A 13,800-nucleotide genomic window follows, 5' to 3' on the forward strand; every position below is an offset into this window, starting at 1 on the left:
AGAGTTTTAATAACATAACAGAAAGAAAGGTGTTTGAATACATCGGTGGCTTCAAGTGTGGTGGTTCCATGGTGTAATGGTTAGCACTCTGGACTCTGAATCCAGCGATCCGAGTTCAAATCTCGGTGGAACCTGGTTATTTTTAAGCTGCATGTCAGGTTAACTCGTACGGATCTGTAATAAATACAGTTGTGGAAATAAAATATGAAATATTCCATCGAGGAAAGTGTGACAATATTTTTATGAGGACCAACTTTTGGCCTGCGCAATGCGTCCATATCACACATGTCCGACACCTTGATATATTTATTTTCACCTTGTAAACCTCGAAATGCTACAAAATGTCAATATAAATTAATCAAGACACATGTATCTGTGTGATTATTAATTTGACTTATTTCCCAAGTCTGACTATTTCGACCTATGGTCTACGCCAGCTACAATAGTTTCGAGTGAGACTTTTAATTTGAAAAGACCGGAGCACACGTCGCTGGCTAAGGCGGAAGTCGAACAACGAATGGACGTGTCCAGTGTGACCGTGTAGATAACTTTAATATTTAACAAAACATTTGCTTTTTGTACCACGAATATATACTCTTACCATCTTATCTCGCATCCATGATGTTCAACAGACAGACGAGTCTCTGGATGGGTGATGTATGTTTGAAATCCATGTTTCTGTGTGTGATCTTAGCTTAGCTATGTGTGGCGATTGCTAGCTAGGTTGAGTTAGGGTAACCTACTACTTGTAAAATGTTGGACTAAACTGTGTTCCAGTGTACACAGTTTGAAAAGATTTGGTGTAACATAATTCAATAATACCACATATTAACGATTAACGACGACAAGGCATCAAACAACTCTAATGTCTACGTTATTGTCTGTGGCCAGGCTCCTCCTCGTATTGTAGCGAGCTTTAGCAAGTGATGCGAGCTAATCATTAAAGTTTAAATATAACGCCAACAAAGATTAACAGATTAAGCCGTAAAAAGTGCCACACACAAAATTATTCTCTAAACTCAAAGTTGGTAGAGGGTTAAGCAAAAGGACAATTTTTTTTAGTTTGAAAAAAGAAAAAACAACAACCTCGGTCTGGAGGCGCGCTGTGCCTGTGCTAAAGACACACAGATGATCGATCAAATTCAAATTTTATTTGTCACACACACACAACCATACACAGTATGACATGGGGGTGAAATGCTTGTAGCTGTGCAATGCCCGACCATTAAATGACAGAAAAAAGTTTTACAGTATTTACAATTTACAGGTTACTACAGAAATTTACAAATTAACTTAGAAATTTACAGTAGAAAATGTGCAAATAGCAGAAAGAGATTATAAAGATTATAAATTATAGGAAGTTTAATCAGTTTTAATGGTTGTGCATTGTGACTTTTGCTGTGGGTTTGGGCGACATCAAAATCCCAAATGTGTCGCTTTTTGTCAGTCATGTTAGTTAGTTGTGCCTTTTCTCATGTGATTTCGAAACCGCTTAATTACATAGGAATGCTAAAATGAGGTTTAATTTGGTTATTTTTACTAAATATTCTGTAGTAGCTTCTGTAGTAGAAACAAGTGGCAGTTAGGCTATGTTCACACTGCAGGTCTTAATGCTCAATTCCGATTTTTTTTTTTGATCAAATCCGATTTTTTTTTTTGTCTGCTTGTTCACACTACAAATAAAATGTGACAGCAAACGCGCTCTAGTGTGAACCCTCAAAGCGGCCCGCATGCGCAAAAGAAGACGTCACACACAACGCGCTCTGTTTAGACCCAGAGCAAACAATATTGTTTGACTGATGGCCTTAATATAAAGACTTGTTTCGGACTTTACGTTTCCCAATTTTGCTTTAAGTTATAAAGTTATTTTGTTATTTACATATGGCCTAATAATGATCCTTATTGCTGTTTTAGAGAGGAGCGGTGCTTCCAAGGATAGTTGCAGATTTCTGTCACAATGTGCAGATTATACAGTACAAATAAAATGTTCACGTTTCTCCAACGTTGTCTTCCCAACAGTTTCACTGACATCTACACTGGATGGCCAGGAAGCGTTCACGATGTCTTCTCTGGCGCTGATAGTTAGCGTCTGTCTTGTGTCAGTGATGTAAAAGACGGATTTAATGCGACATGACCATTCAAACAGCACTCGCTTTCTAAAACATCGGATATGTATTGGATTCAGTACCACACACGAGAGTGACCCAGATCGGATTTGAAAATATCGGATTTGTGCTCTTCACACTTTCATACCATGGGTCACATAGGGTCAAAAAAGTCAGATTTGATATGCTTTCACCTGCAGTGTGAATGTAGCCTTAGAACAAAGAGCCATGCTTTGTTGCATTGTACTGTATTACTGCGTAATAACATACAGTAAATCATAAACATGCATTGTATTATATTGCACAAAACCTAATGTGGTGCGTATGATGTTTCTTTGTATTTGTGTGTAGCTCGACCCATATATGGATGAGAACTTCATCAAACAGGCCTTTAGTGCTATGGGAGAGTCTCCATTTGGGGTCAAGATCATCACTCACAGGATAACAGGGTAGGATATATGCATCAGCCTAAATGTATATGTATTAACTCCGCTAGACCACTGAAGTTGTGCTGTGGTATCTGCACCAAGATGTTACCAACAGATCCTTTAAATGATGGAGGCCACACCTCACAACTTGCAGAACTTAGACTTGTTTGTCCAGCACATCCCACAGATGCTTGATTGGATTGAGATCTGGGGAATTTGGGAGCCAAGTGAACACCTCAAATTCATTGCTGTGTTCCTGTTCCTGTTATCAGGGCGCATTATCCTCCTGAAATAGCCACACAGCCATCAGGAGAAAGAGTTACCATGAAAGGTTGCACACGGTCTGCAGCACTCATTAGATAGGCGGCAAGTGTCAAAGAGACATTCGCATGGATGGCAGGACCCAAAGTTTCCCAGAAGAACATTGCACAAAGCATTACTCCACTCTCATATTCTAAGCGTTGCCCATTTCTCCTGCTTGTAACACATCAACTTTGAGGACAAAATGTTCAGTGGCTCCCTAATATATCGCCCACCAACAGGTGCCATGATGAAAAGATAATGAGTGCTATTCACTTCATATGTTAGTGGTTAGTGGTATAATGTTATGCCTGATCTGTCTGCGTTTTTCCCGCCTCTTTCTCGTTCAACACTAAAAATAGCTAACTGTTTGTTCTCTTGTGCAGCGGTTCAGCAGGATACTGTTTTGTGGAGCTGGCAGATGAAGCGAGTGTGGAGCGGTGTGTCCAGAGACTCAACGGGAAACTGGTTCCTGGATCAAACCCGGTCAGTCCTGTAGTGCAGTTGATATTTACTCACATATATTAATCATCATTATTATTTCATCATAAATACAAAAATATTGTTGACATGTAATACCGCCTTCCTTTTTCAGTAGAATTATCAAACAGTACTTAACCGTTGATCTGTGGATAGTGGAGCTCAACTAGTCTTGGTCCTGCTTTGTTAGGACAGAAACACAGAAGTGTTAGGTGCTTAGGAGTCCGTTTAACATCCTGTTGTTATTGTCTCTGTGAACACACCAGATTTTTGTTGCTCTTAGTGCTGTCACTGTGATGATTTCCCTGTCCGTTTAAACCAGTTTTATCAAGAAGCAAAACTAGTTAAACATCATGTTAAGTGCAGCTGTCTCATACTAACTGCAGAGACGGCTGGTCCAGTTAAGTCTGGTGATGCAAGACAAAAAAAGGCATCCCATCTTTCAAATTTCAGTTCCAAGTGGTTTGGGAAGTTGTGAGCTTTAGCTGCTTGCTCCTTGGTTTGAAATGCGTTTGGCCCCGTGGGCTGGCCAAGCTACTGGGCTCCCCTGTTCACTGGGCTGTATCTGCTGCTGAAGGTGGCTAAGAGGCTTGTACATGAATGTACTTTGTTTGAAGCTGGTGAATAGAGTCTCTGGTAGGAACTAACTGAGGATTGGGCTAAAGGCTGGTCTGGGTGGTGGAGGTATGTAAACCCAAATAACAACCATAGTAACTCCACTTTTTATTTCCAGCAATATCAGTGCTATACTACATGTCTTTGGTGTGTCTACCTAGCTTAGTGTGTGTTTTTTCTCTTCCTTTGTGCAGCCCCGGAAGTTTAAGCTAAACTATGCCACCTATGGGAAACGGCCAGAAGCAGGGTAAGGCTTTACTTCCATTCAGTCTTTGTTTGCTACATAACTCCAAACTTTTGGAGGCAGTTTTCTGTAGAATTTAGTTCCTCCAGCTAACTTGTCTAGCTGGAGGAAGAGAGGGCACAGAAAAGAGGAACGAAAACAACGGACGGCAATCGGGGCAAAAAATAAATGAGAACAGAGAGAAGATAGAAGTTAATGACATGCAGCAGTGGCATACAGGTCCATACATTTTTGGACAATAACAGTTTTCTATTGATTTATTTTGTTTTACCCTCAGCCATAAAAGGCTGCTGGGGTGTTGCCATCACCTTGCCAGGTGGGTGGGCGGGCAACATGGGCCACCCAACCTGAGAACGAAGCACCGTAGGAGTTTCAAATTAAGGCCTCTGACCTTGAGGTCAAAAAATCTGGTGAATGCAATAACTCAAGAAGGAAGTCATCTAGGATTTTAAAATAGATACTATGGGTATATAGTAAAATGGTTGTAATTCATAAGCGATTAACACAACACTTCACTTGAACACCTTGAATTAAAGCTGAAAGCCTCCACGTCAATCACATTTTGATTGCTTAATTTAAAATCCACTGTGGTGGTGTGTAGAAGCAACGTGACAAAAAAAATGTTGTCCATAAACTTCTGGTCCTTATTGTATAAACAGTGAAAGCTGAGGGTGACATGCATCATGGGAGGGGGTCCAGATTGTATTATAGGTAGGAAATGGGCAATTACATTTTTATAATCTAAAACTGAACAAAGTTGTTCCATAAATTATCCAGCTTCCGATACACTTCCTGTTTAAATACGAAGGATAGCTTGCATAACAGTCCTTATTAACCCTCTGGGGTCCAGGGTATAATTGGCCGTTTTTGACTACTTTTGATTTTACCTCTGTATTTCACCTTTAAAATATGTTTTTCTTGCCTTGTTTGGTTATCATTATTTTCAGCACAACCACAAATATTTGAATTTTGAGTTATTTTTTTTATTTTGGTATACTATATTAGAACAGCTGATCTAAATTCAGACAAAAAATTCAAAATCCGAGTAGAAAAAAGTTGTATTTTTTTTACTGTAAAACCCACAAACATGTTTAACAAATCATTTTCATAACTTGAAATGCAAATAGAAATTGTACATTTCTAAAAATTATGTTTTGCAAACAACAAAGTTATATGGTACTATTTACCTAAAAATGCAGCCAAGGCCTCAGGCGTCTAACTGACACACAATACAAGACAATAACTACACAACAAACTAACTACAGCCTCACTAAACACACTAAACGTCACTAATGTCTCACATATGAAAACTCGCTCTCTCTCTCTGTCTTTCTCTCGCCCGCTTTCCGTCGCGGGTGTCACTCCTAAAAACGTCCCCTCTCCCTAAACAACCAAATGTCATATGTTGCCTTATAATTTTTTTGATTGGCTGACATGGTAAACTCTAACACCAATAGGGAAGGGGTGTTTTTTCTTTTTCTTTTTTTACTCGCAAGCAGAGAGTGCTTGCTAGCGCTGTCTGTAGAAAACGCAGTTTTTACCGTTCTTCCCGCTGTAAACACCACTGTTTTGTTCAGAAAAAAAAATCGCGTGTATTTTTTTTATCATAACTCTGGTTTTACGTGGCCCATCGACACAATTCAAAAACTTGTATATAGTTTGAAGTTTGCACTTTCGACCCAAGTTGAAATGGAGACTCTGTCGCGCTGCAAATTGGTCATGTGATTTTGACGTGCCGGTGCATCCGGCAACCCCAGAGGGTTAAGTGGGATGTGGGCTAAAGCAGTCAACATATCAGTATATCAGTCTATCACACTGATGAGGGCTGGGCGATATGACCCAAAATTCATATCTCGATATTTTTTACCTGGACGGCGATATAAGATATATATCTCGATTTTTTTTTTTTTAAAGCCATAAAGTAAGAACAAAAAGAGAGTTCTTAGTCAAAGCTGTGTCCCAGATGTCACACAGGCACTTTATTAACATAGAGCATAGATGTACATAAAATTTACTCAAAAATAAATTATGAGCATTTATTAAATAATCATGCTCCATAAATAAAAGAAAAGAATGTTGTTTTTGTGCATAACAAAAAGCTCACAATTGTGCAGTCAAAATGTAAACTAAAAGACGCTGAGCATAGTAACAAAGACAGATTTCACAGCTGCTTTGTTCCCAACTTCTACTGTGTGACTGACAGCCTGGAGTTTGAAATCCTCTTCATAACCACGTCTCTTAACAGGTGCCATTTATGGTCCTTATACACAGTAGGGTAATATTACGTTGAAGCACAGTACGTATCACTCCGCGAGGCTCCTCGGTAGCCGTAATGTTCCGACAATCCATCAAGCGGTGCAGCACCGTAGCTTACCAAAGTCGTACTAAAACATTTTTTGACAGATTGCTGAGCGCTGTGTACCACATAAAATCGGTTCGCGGCCATCAAGCACAACCAGAATTCATACATAAGGCGAGCTGTCAACTTTTGAGAAAACGAAAGGATTTTAGGCTGTGCAGCGCCTCTGGGCTGCATGGCGTTAGCGTGGTTAGCTCGTTAGCGTGGTTAGCTAGCTAACACGTTGACGGCGTCCAGCCCCACGCACGGGGCGATGTGCAGTAACTCGTTAACGGAGATTTGCCGTGTCCATCTTGTCGCTTCCTGCAGGTGAAGCGATGGGGGAGGAGGGGGAGTTGTGTTCAGTGAAGGAGAGGCGAGGCCGAGTAACGTTGCATAAAGACAAAAGTGGACGAAAGAGAGGCAAACTTGCGGCTCCACAAGTATAGTTATAACGTAACATAGACTATATCGATATAAAGGATATTGTCACATCTTATATCTCGTATAAAAATATATCGATGTTTTTTAAAAACTCGATATATCGCCCAGCTCTAATACTGAGTAAGAATATTTGATCTTGCTTCTCTCAGGCCAGAGTTCTCAGTTTTCGTGGGCGACTTGGCTTCTGAGATAGATGACTTCCAGCTGCATCAAGTTTTTAAGAAGTACCCTTCATGCAAAGGAGCCAAAGTAGTCACCGACCAGTATGGATACTCAAGGTACGTCAGCGCATTGAGGTGCACGTGACAGCAGCAGCAGTATTATTCTGTTTGACTGTGAGTTTTGTATTTCTTCCTATAGTATGATGTATTGCCTTCTTGTATGAATGTTGTAAGAGTATACTGTAATATTTCTTTTCTGTTTTCTGTGCTATAATAATGATTTGGATAGCAGTGCTATGGACGTTGACCATCAGTGCATCTTCATCTATTTTCGGAAAAAAAAAAGGCTGAAGAAATGTTTTCTTGCCGTCTTAATGCTAAAACTATTGTTTTCCCCATATAGGCTAAGCAAGAGCAACTCACAATTCAAGTGATGCTACCTCATGTTAAAAGTAAAACAACAAGTTTCAGTTCTACCATAATAATACCCATTATATTCTGTTTCTCATTATAAGTGGCTATTAAATGCCAAGTATGGAGTGTGCGTTGGCGGTGCAAAGGAGGCGTAACTGTTCTCTGACTTGCAGAGGCTATGGCTTTGTCAAGTTTGGAGAGGAGAGCGAGCAGAAGAAGGCGATCGAGGAGTGCCAGGGTACGATGCTGGGAGGAAAGCCACTCAGGCTCAGTATTGCTGTTGCAAAGAGGTAAGACCCAGACAACGATAAGAGAGACTAGAATAGAGAAAGTGCCAAAGAAAATAGGACAGAGGAGTTTGGATTCACCTGAACTCAGTTTTATTTACTTGGCGCCAAACCACAACAAAAATCACCACAAGTGATTGTATATTGGTAGGCAAAGAGTCTACAATAATGGAGAGGAACACCCCAACATTCATGTGATGGCCAATGAGCAAGCACTTGATGATGGAAAGGGAAAAAAAACCTTTTTAACAGGAAGAAAGGAAGGAGAACGCTGGCAGAACCAAGCTCAGGGAGGGCCATCTACTACAGTCGGTTAGACTGAGGGGACAGAGAAAAGCAGTGGGAGGTGGGATAAAAGACACTCTGAGTAAGAGAGTCAGAGTTTAATAATAACCAATTGTTAAATGCAGAGTGCTTTATAACCAATCGAGAGGGAAAAGAGGTGAGTGACCAGAGCCTAGGATGATTGTAGCATAGGGTCAGTGCTGGTGAATAGAAACCTGGGATTTTTCTTATTATCAGGTCTTATTTGATAGTCTTTTAGTAACCAAAAGACTGAACTAAAATCCACACTTTAAAATTCAATCTGCCTCAAAGTCAGCCTGACTGGAAAAATGCAGTCATGTAAAATGAAAGTAGACCCTCTTTAAATTTCAAGATTTAGGACATAATAACATAAGTCTTAAAATGAGTAAATGCAACCTGAGATGACCAACAATAGATTATAGTCTCATAATTGACAAAGAACTATGATAATAATCAAATAGATGTAGTTAAGTGTGACCACCTCTGTAAAAGCAGATGTTTTGGCAGTTTGCTGGTCTGGAGAGTTCATGTGTGTTTTAACACAAAGCTAAGAAGGTCTTAGAGAAGCAGTTATTGTTGTGCATCAGTCTGGGAAAGGTTAGAAGGCCACTTCAAAACATTCTGAAGTCAGTCATTCTCCAGTGACAAAGATTATTCACAAGTTTAAAATATTCAAGACATCTTCCCAGGAGGGGACCAGTCAAAGTCCAGACCTTCTACATTTTGGCTCTGTTTTTGCTAATTGACATGATGCAGTATGCCATGTGTTACTGGTTTGATGTAGTGTTTACCTAAACTTTAACACCTGCTAAGGACCCGGTTAGGTTTATTATATAGATATCCAAAAGCTTACTTAGGTGTACTTTTTACCATTACCGTATGACTGATTTATATTTGTCTGTAACAAAAGTATAGTCCAGTTTACTGTTTCAGCATGTCTACACCTTTAAATCCATCCAGGCTCCTCTGAGACATGTTTATTCATGAAGATCTTTCATCAGATAACCTTCAAACAAACCAAAAATTGTTCTTTTTGTTGTTTTACAGCCAGAAGATGAGCAGCTACCACGGGGGCCAGGGCCAGAATTACCAGAGCAACTACAACCAGACTCAGTCTGGTTACTATGGCAGCCATAGTGGTGGAAACCAGGGTTACTATTCTCAGTGGGGGGGCTACGACCAGTATGGTGGCTACAACAATACCGGCTACAACAGCGGCTATGGCAGCGGCTACAACAGTGGCTACAACTACGGTTACGGAGCCTATGGATACCCACCACCAGGTCACATGATGCCACCACCTCCCATGGGGATGCCACCAATGTCCACAGACATGTCAGGAGCCGTAGAGGTAAGGGGAACGCTTTCACACCAGTGCTTAAAGGAACACTGACATTTCAGGAAGTTAGCAAAGCTTAGCAAAATGACTTTTAGCGTGAGAAACTGCTAACCTTTGCTAAAGAACAATCAGCTTCCTTCCAAAAGTTTAAGATTCTCATTTACATCATTTATCATGTTATATAGAATGCTCACAAGTAATTCATCCAAACACCAGCTCTCTTCACCCAGAATGGGCCAATTGAACAAAGCAGCTTCAGTGTACACAGGACAAGTGACACTGCTGAGTTAACGGACTACAAAGCGTACAGACGTCAAACTAGGGCTGCACGATTTTGCATAAAATGAGAATCACGATTTTTTTGCTTAGAATTGAGATCACGATTCTCTCACGATTTTCTTTTCCAGTATAAATATTTATTGCACTTATTAACTGCACATCAACTTCGTAACAGTTGAGACTGAACATAAAAACAATAAACAAACATAAAAATAACAAATGTCTCACGTTTTGTCGTTGCAGCAAAATGTTGTACTGCTTGAAATTGCGTCTCCACCGTTGCTCGACACTGCGTGTATAGAGCAGGTAGAGCAACAATAGAAAAATAGTTGCGGGACGGCACTGTGTAGCGTTTGTCTAGGGTGTTGATCATTTTCCTAAATCCCTCGTTTTGCACAGTGTTGATGGAGCCATATCTTTGGTCAGGTGATAAGTAATAGCCTCCATAATTTCTTTGTGCCTGCGGGAGTTCGACGTGTATAGGGAAGCGTTGTATAAGGTTCCCGTTATTGATGTTTGGGTGGTTGACCGGGACGGATTTTCTCCTGTCACTTTCTCGTCATCCCTGACGTGCTCTCCGTTGTTTTTTCCCTGCCAATTTTAGCAGCCAGCTTCTGTATCACGTGGTATAAGGCTCCGCCCTTGTCATTTGTTGAGCAGGAAGAGTGAGCACTTGTTTTCATGCAGATTACGTCCCGGATCAAAATGCGGTACAATCGTCATAGTCTTTTTTTAAAAAAATTTTTTTAAATCGTTGTCATTTGGAAATGAGATCGCACATAAGTATGAATTGAGATCGCGATTTTCTAACGATTAATCGTGCAGCCCTACGTGAAACTGTTGATCTTTCATGTTTCATGAACATGTTCACTGTATACAGCTGACACATTGTCCATGTTTATATTGTGTTAATTAGTGCCATGTATTATCACATCCAGGCAGTTTTCAGATTTATTTCCATGTTTGAGAAAGTAGTTCTGATCCCTGATGTCATTCTGCAGCAGAGCCATGTGGAGGCTGAAGACATAGATGAGGATAATGCAGAAGGTAAGGCTGAGTCACATAACATTAGGGGAAAAAAATCTATCCAGAGAAATGTCGGAGACACAGAGTGAGGATTTACATTGTTTCTTTTTTCTAGAGCCCATTCCCGAGTGTGACGTCGACCTGTGGAACAAAGATTTCATGCAGCGCAGCGAGGAGCTCTACGATGCCATGATGAATAGTCACTGGGAGGCTCTGGACTCTGTTGACTCCCCCATCCCCTCATTCTCTTGATAATGTCCCCCCCCCCCCTGAAATTTTTCATTTTTAAAAAACGTTTTTTGTTTTTTATCCCCAAAATCTTAACGACACACTGACACCTTCTAGAGACCAGTTTTCATTTCCTGTGTCAGTTCTCACTAAGACTGATAATACAAACACGTTCCTCTTTAAACACCTAAAATATTCACGGACTTGTTTGTAACATTTACCATGTTAGCAACAAACAGCAGGTCAGTCATTCAGTGAAGCTGCTCTGTAGTTTACACCATCTGAGGTGCTGCAGCTGACCAGCGCTCAGAAGCTGGAGTACTGCAGACTTGAGTGTCATCCACCACCACTGAATTATGCCACTGAGGAACAAACTGTAGTTATTTGGTGATGGAATGACCAGCAGATGCACATTCATCAACGTTGAGATTGACATCTGCAAACAAAAATGAAAACCATGCCTTTATTGTCTTCTGTCATGTACTTCCTGTGAGTGCTTTGTACATACACAGCATCGATCCTTCTCATCTTTTTCTTTTTTATTATTTTAAATGAAGGAATTACTGTCTTTTAGAAACATTTCTGATAGATTATTGAACTCATTTAGTTGAAAACTGAGTTTACACCCTACAGAAAAACACATAAATTGGAAACGTTATCTGTTTTTCAAACAAGAAGCTCACAATCTTTCTATGTGCTAGATGAACGAGACAAACTCCCAACATGTTCGAGTGCTGTGAAAACTGTGTAAGGACTTGAACGGCTGATTTGATGTCAGACTTCGAGGCAGCCATCAACTGCTCTTTGATGGCTGAAGTTTTGTATATATTTTCTTTCTGGAGATGTTTTATCAATAAAATGAATTAAGGTGGAAAAATGTCTCTTGAGAGTTTGTCTTTACAGCCAATGCTGGAAGGAATGTATTTAAAATATACAGCAATAATAAAAATGCTGTTATAAGTTAAGAAGACATTCAGTTGTCTTCTTAAACTATTTATTGTATACAGAAGATGGGCGAAGAAACATCGATATTACCCACTGGCTTTAAGTCATAATGTTACCAATATGGCTACAGTAGTGTTGGTAACCGTATTTGGACTAGAGGGTGGTGTGATAAGTTATCAATAAATAGTAGTTTGCTGGGTTGCTACATCCATGAACTGTATAGGTGCATTTTGTTCTTGAAAAGCATAATATAAATAGATCTTACAGATGTCAGGTCACCTGTGAGCAATGTTCCCTCTAATTTTTCACGTGTCTGAGCGAACACACAAACTCCCTGAGCGATCCCTTTGACCACTGTGAGCGACAGCAGACGTGTGCTCTGTGGTCACGCCAGCATCTAATCCATCCAAGTTACATGGTTTATTAAAATAATCAAATTACAGCGTTTACATTTATGTTAGACTACTTTTAATTAACTGTTTTAGCCCACTTACAATGAAAATTAATAAATAAATCTTGTTCATGAGCTGTGTAGTATGTTAACACTATTGGAAGTAAAAATAACTTGAACTCCAATTTCGAAAACACAACTTACTTTTTTTTATTATAAAGCTCTGAATTGTATTATGAGTCTGTGGTCTGGGAGAGTCCTGTAACTCTGTCTGCAAAATACACTATATAATGACCAATGTTGGGCAATTAATTATATAGTTACTTCTTCAAAAAAGTAACTCAGTTTGGCAAACAAAGTTTTTTGCAGCTATTTTTTTTAAACGCAGCCATGGCATTTTTAAATAAACATTTCAAACTATTTACAGAACAATCAGCTGTTCTGCATCAAATCTGATGCCACACAAATTATTTGTGCCACTCCAAAAATATTTCTGTCCACTATGAGATAAAGGAGAACAACAGCCTGATACCTGCAGGCCTGACAACAGGAGATGTATCACTCCTGTAACCAGTGTTGGGGAGTAACGGAATACATGTCCCGCCGTTACGTATTTAAAATACAAAATATGAGTAACTGTATTCCGTTACAGTTACCGTTTAAAAAGGTGGTATTTAGAATACAGTTACTTTGTTGAAATAAATGGATTACACGGCGGTACTTTCCTGTTTCATATTGTCGCGGGTCAGGACTGTTTGGGTTTTGTTTGACAGCTACGCTCTGTTGTTCCAGGCAGCAGCGTTACGGTTGCCATGGTTACAGGGTGACGCTCTCTCTCTGCGTGTTTCCTGGGTGAGAGAGCGCCTGTTGTTGTTGTTGTGCTAAGCTAACAGGCAGAATGCTACAGGCATAGCTCTAAAGAATGTAGCATCATAGGCAGTGTAGTCCGTGCTGCAGGGAGAATGGACTGCCATACACGTTATGTGTCTGTGAGCGAGGGAGGGAGAAAAAGGAAAAGTACGAGCTGTCATCGAGCAAAAACGGGAGCTGGAAGCATGTAAATATAATAATAACCACTGCAGCCAAGAAGAGTGCCTGACGAGCCCAGTTGTAAGTAAGCTATTAAGACTCGACTGTACACCGTGTTCGTGTTTTCCTCCAAAAACAATAAGTTCTGTTGGAGCAGCCTTTCAACGCCTCTCTCTGTCTCTCGCTAGCAAAGTTGACCCAGACAACAAAGTAAAGCTAGTTTTCGGCTACGAGCCCGACAAGGAACCCACCGTATTAGCCAGAGGTCCCTTTAATACGGTTCGGAGCCGCGGACCTTCAGTAACAGTAATAAATCACAGCAATAGTACATTCACGTAGTTGTAAACAGCATGATAATATATTAAGTAATCCAAAGTATTCAGAATACGTTACTCTCATTGAGTAACGTAACGGAATATGTTACAGAATACATTTTGGGGC

General features: G+C 40.1%; 1 protein-coding gene and 1 non-coding gene across 2 annotated transcripts; both read left to right on the forward strand.

Moving 5' to 3' along the window:
• The first annotated feature begins 43 nt into the window (after positions 1-43).
• trnau1apb (tRNA selenocysteine 1 associated protein 1b) lies at positions 44-11,097 on the forward strand. Its single transcript, XM_085141225.1, has 9 exons — positions 44-657; positions 2,457-2,554; positions 3,220-3,319; positions 4,123-4,175; positions 7,104-7,232; positions 7,703-7,819; positions 9,170-9,473; positions 10,742-10,787; positions 10,882-11,097. Exons 1-9 carry the CDS (start codon positions 619-621, stop codon positions 11,016-11,018), a joined length of 1,023 nt encoding a protein of 340 aa, XP_084997351.1. The 5' UTR covers positions 44-618; the 3' UTR covers positions 11,019-11,097.
• On the forward strand, positions 63-134 carry trnaq-cug (transfer RNA glutamine (anticodon CUG)). The gene has a single exon. It is a non-coding gene; the product is annotated as a tRNA-Gln (tRNA).
• Positions 11,098-13,800: the final 2,703 nt, after the last annotated feature.

This window comes from Neolamprologus multifasciatus, chromosome 18, assembly GCF_963576455.1.
Source record: "Neolamprologus multifasciatus chromosome 18, fNeoMul1.2, whole genome shotgun sequence".
Lineage (NCBI taxonomy): Eukaryota > Metazoa > Chordata > Actinopteri > Cichliformes > Cichlidae > Neolamprologus > Neolamprologus multifasciatus.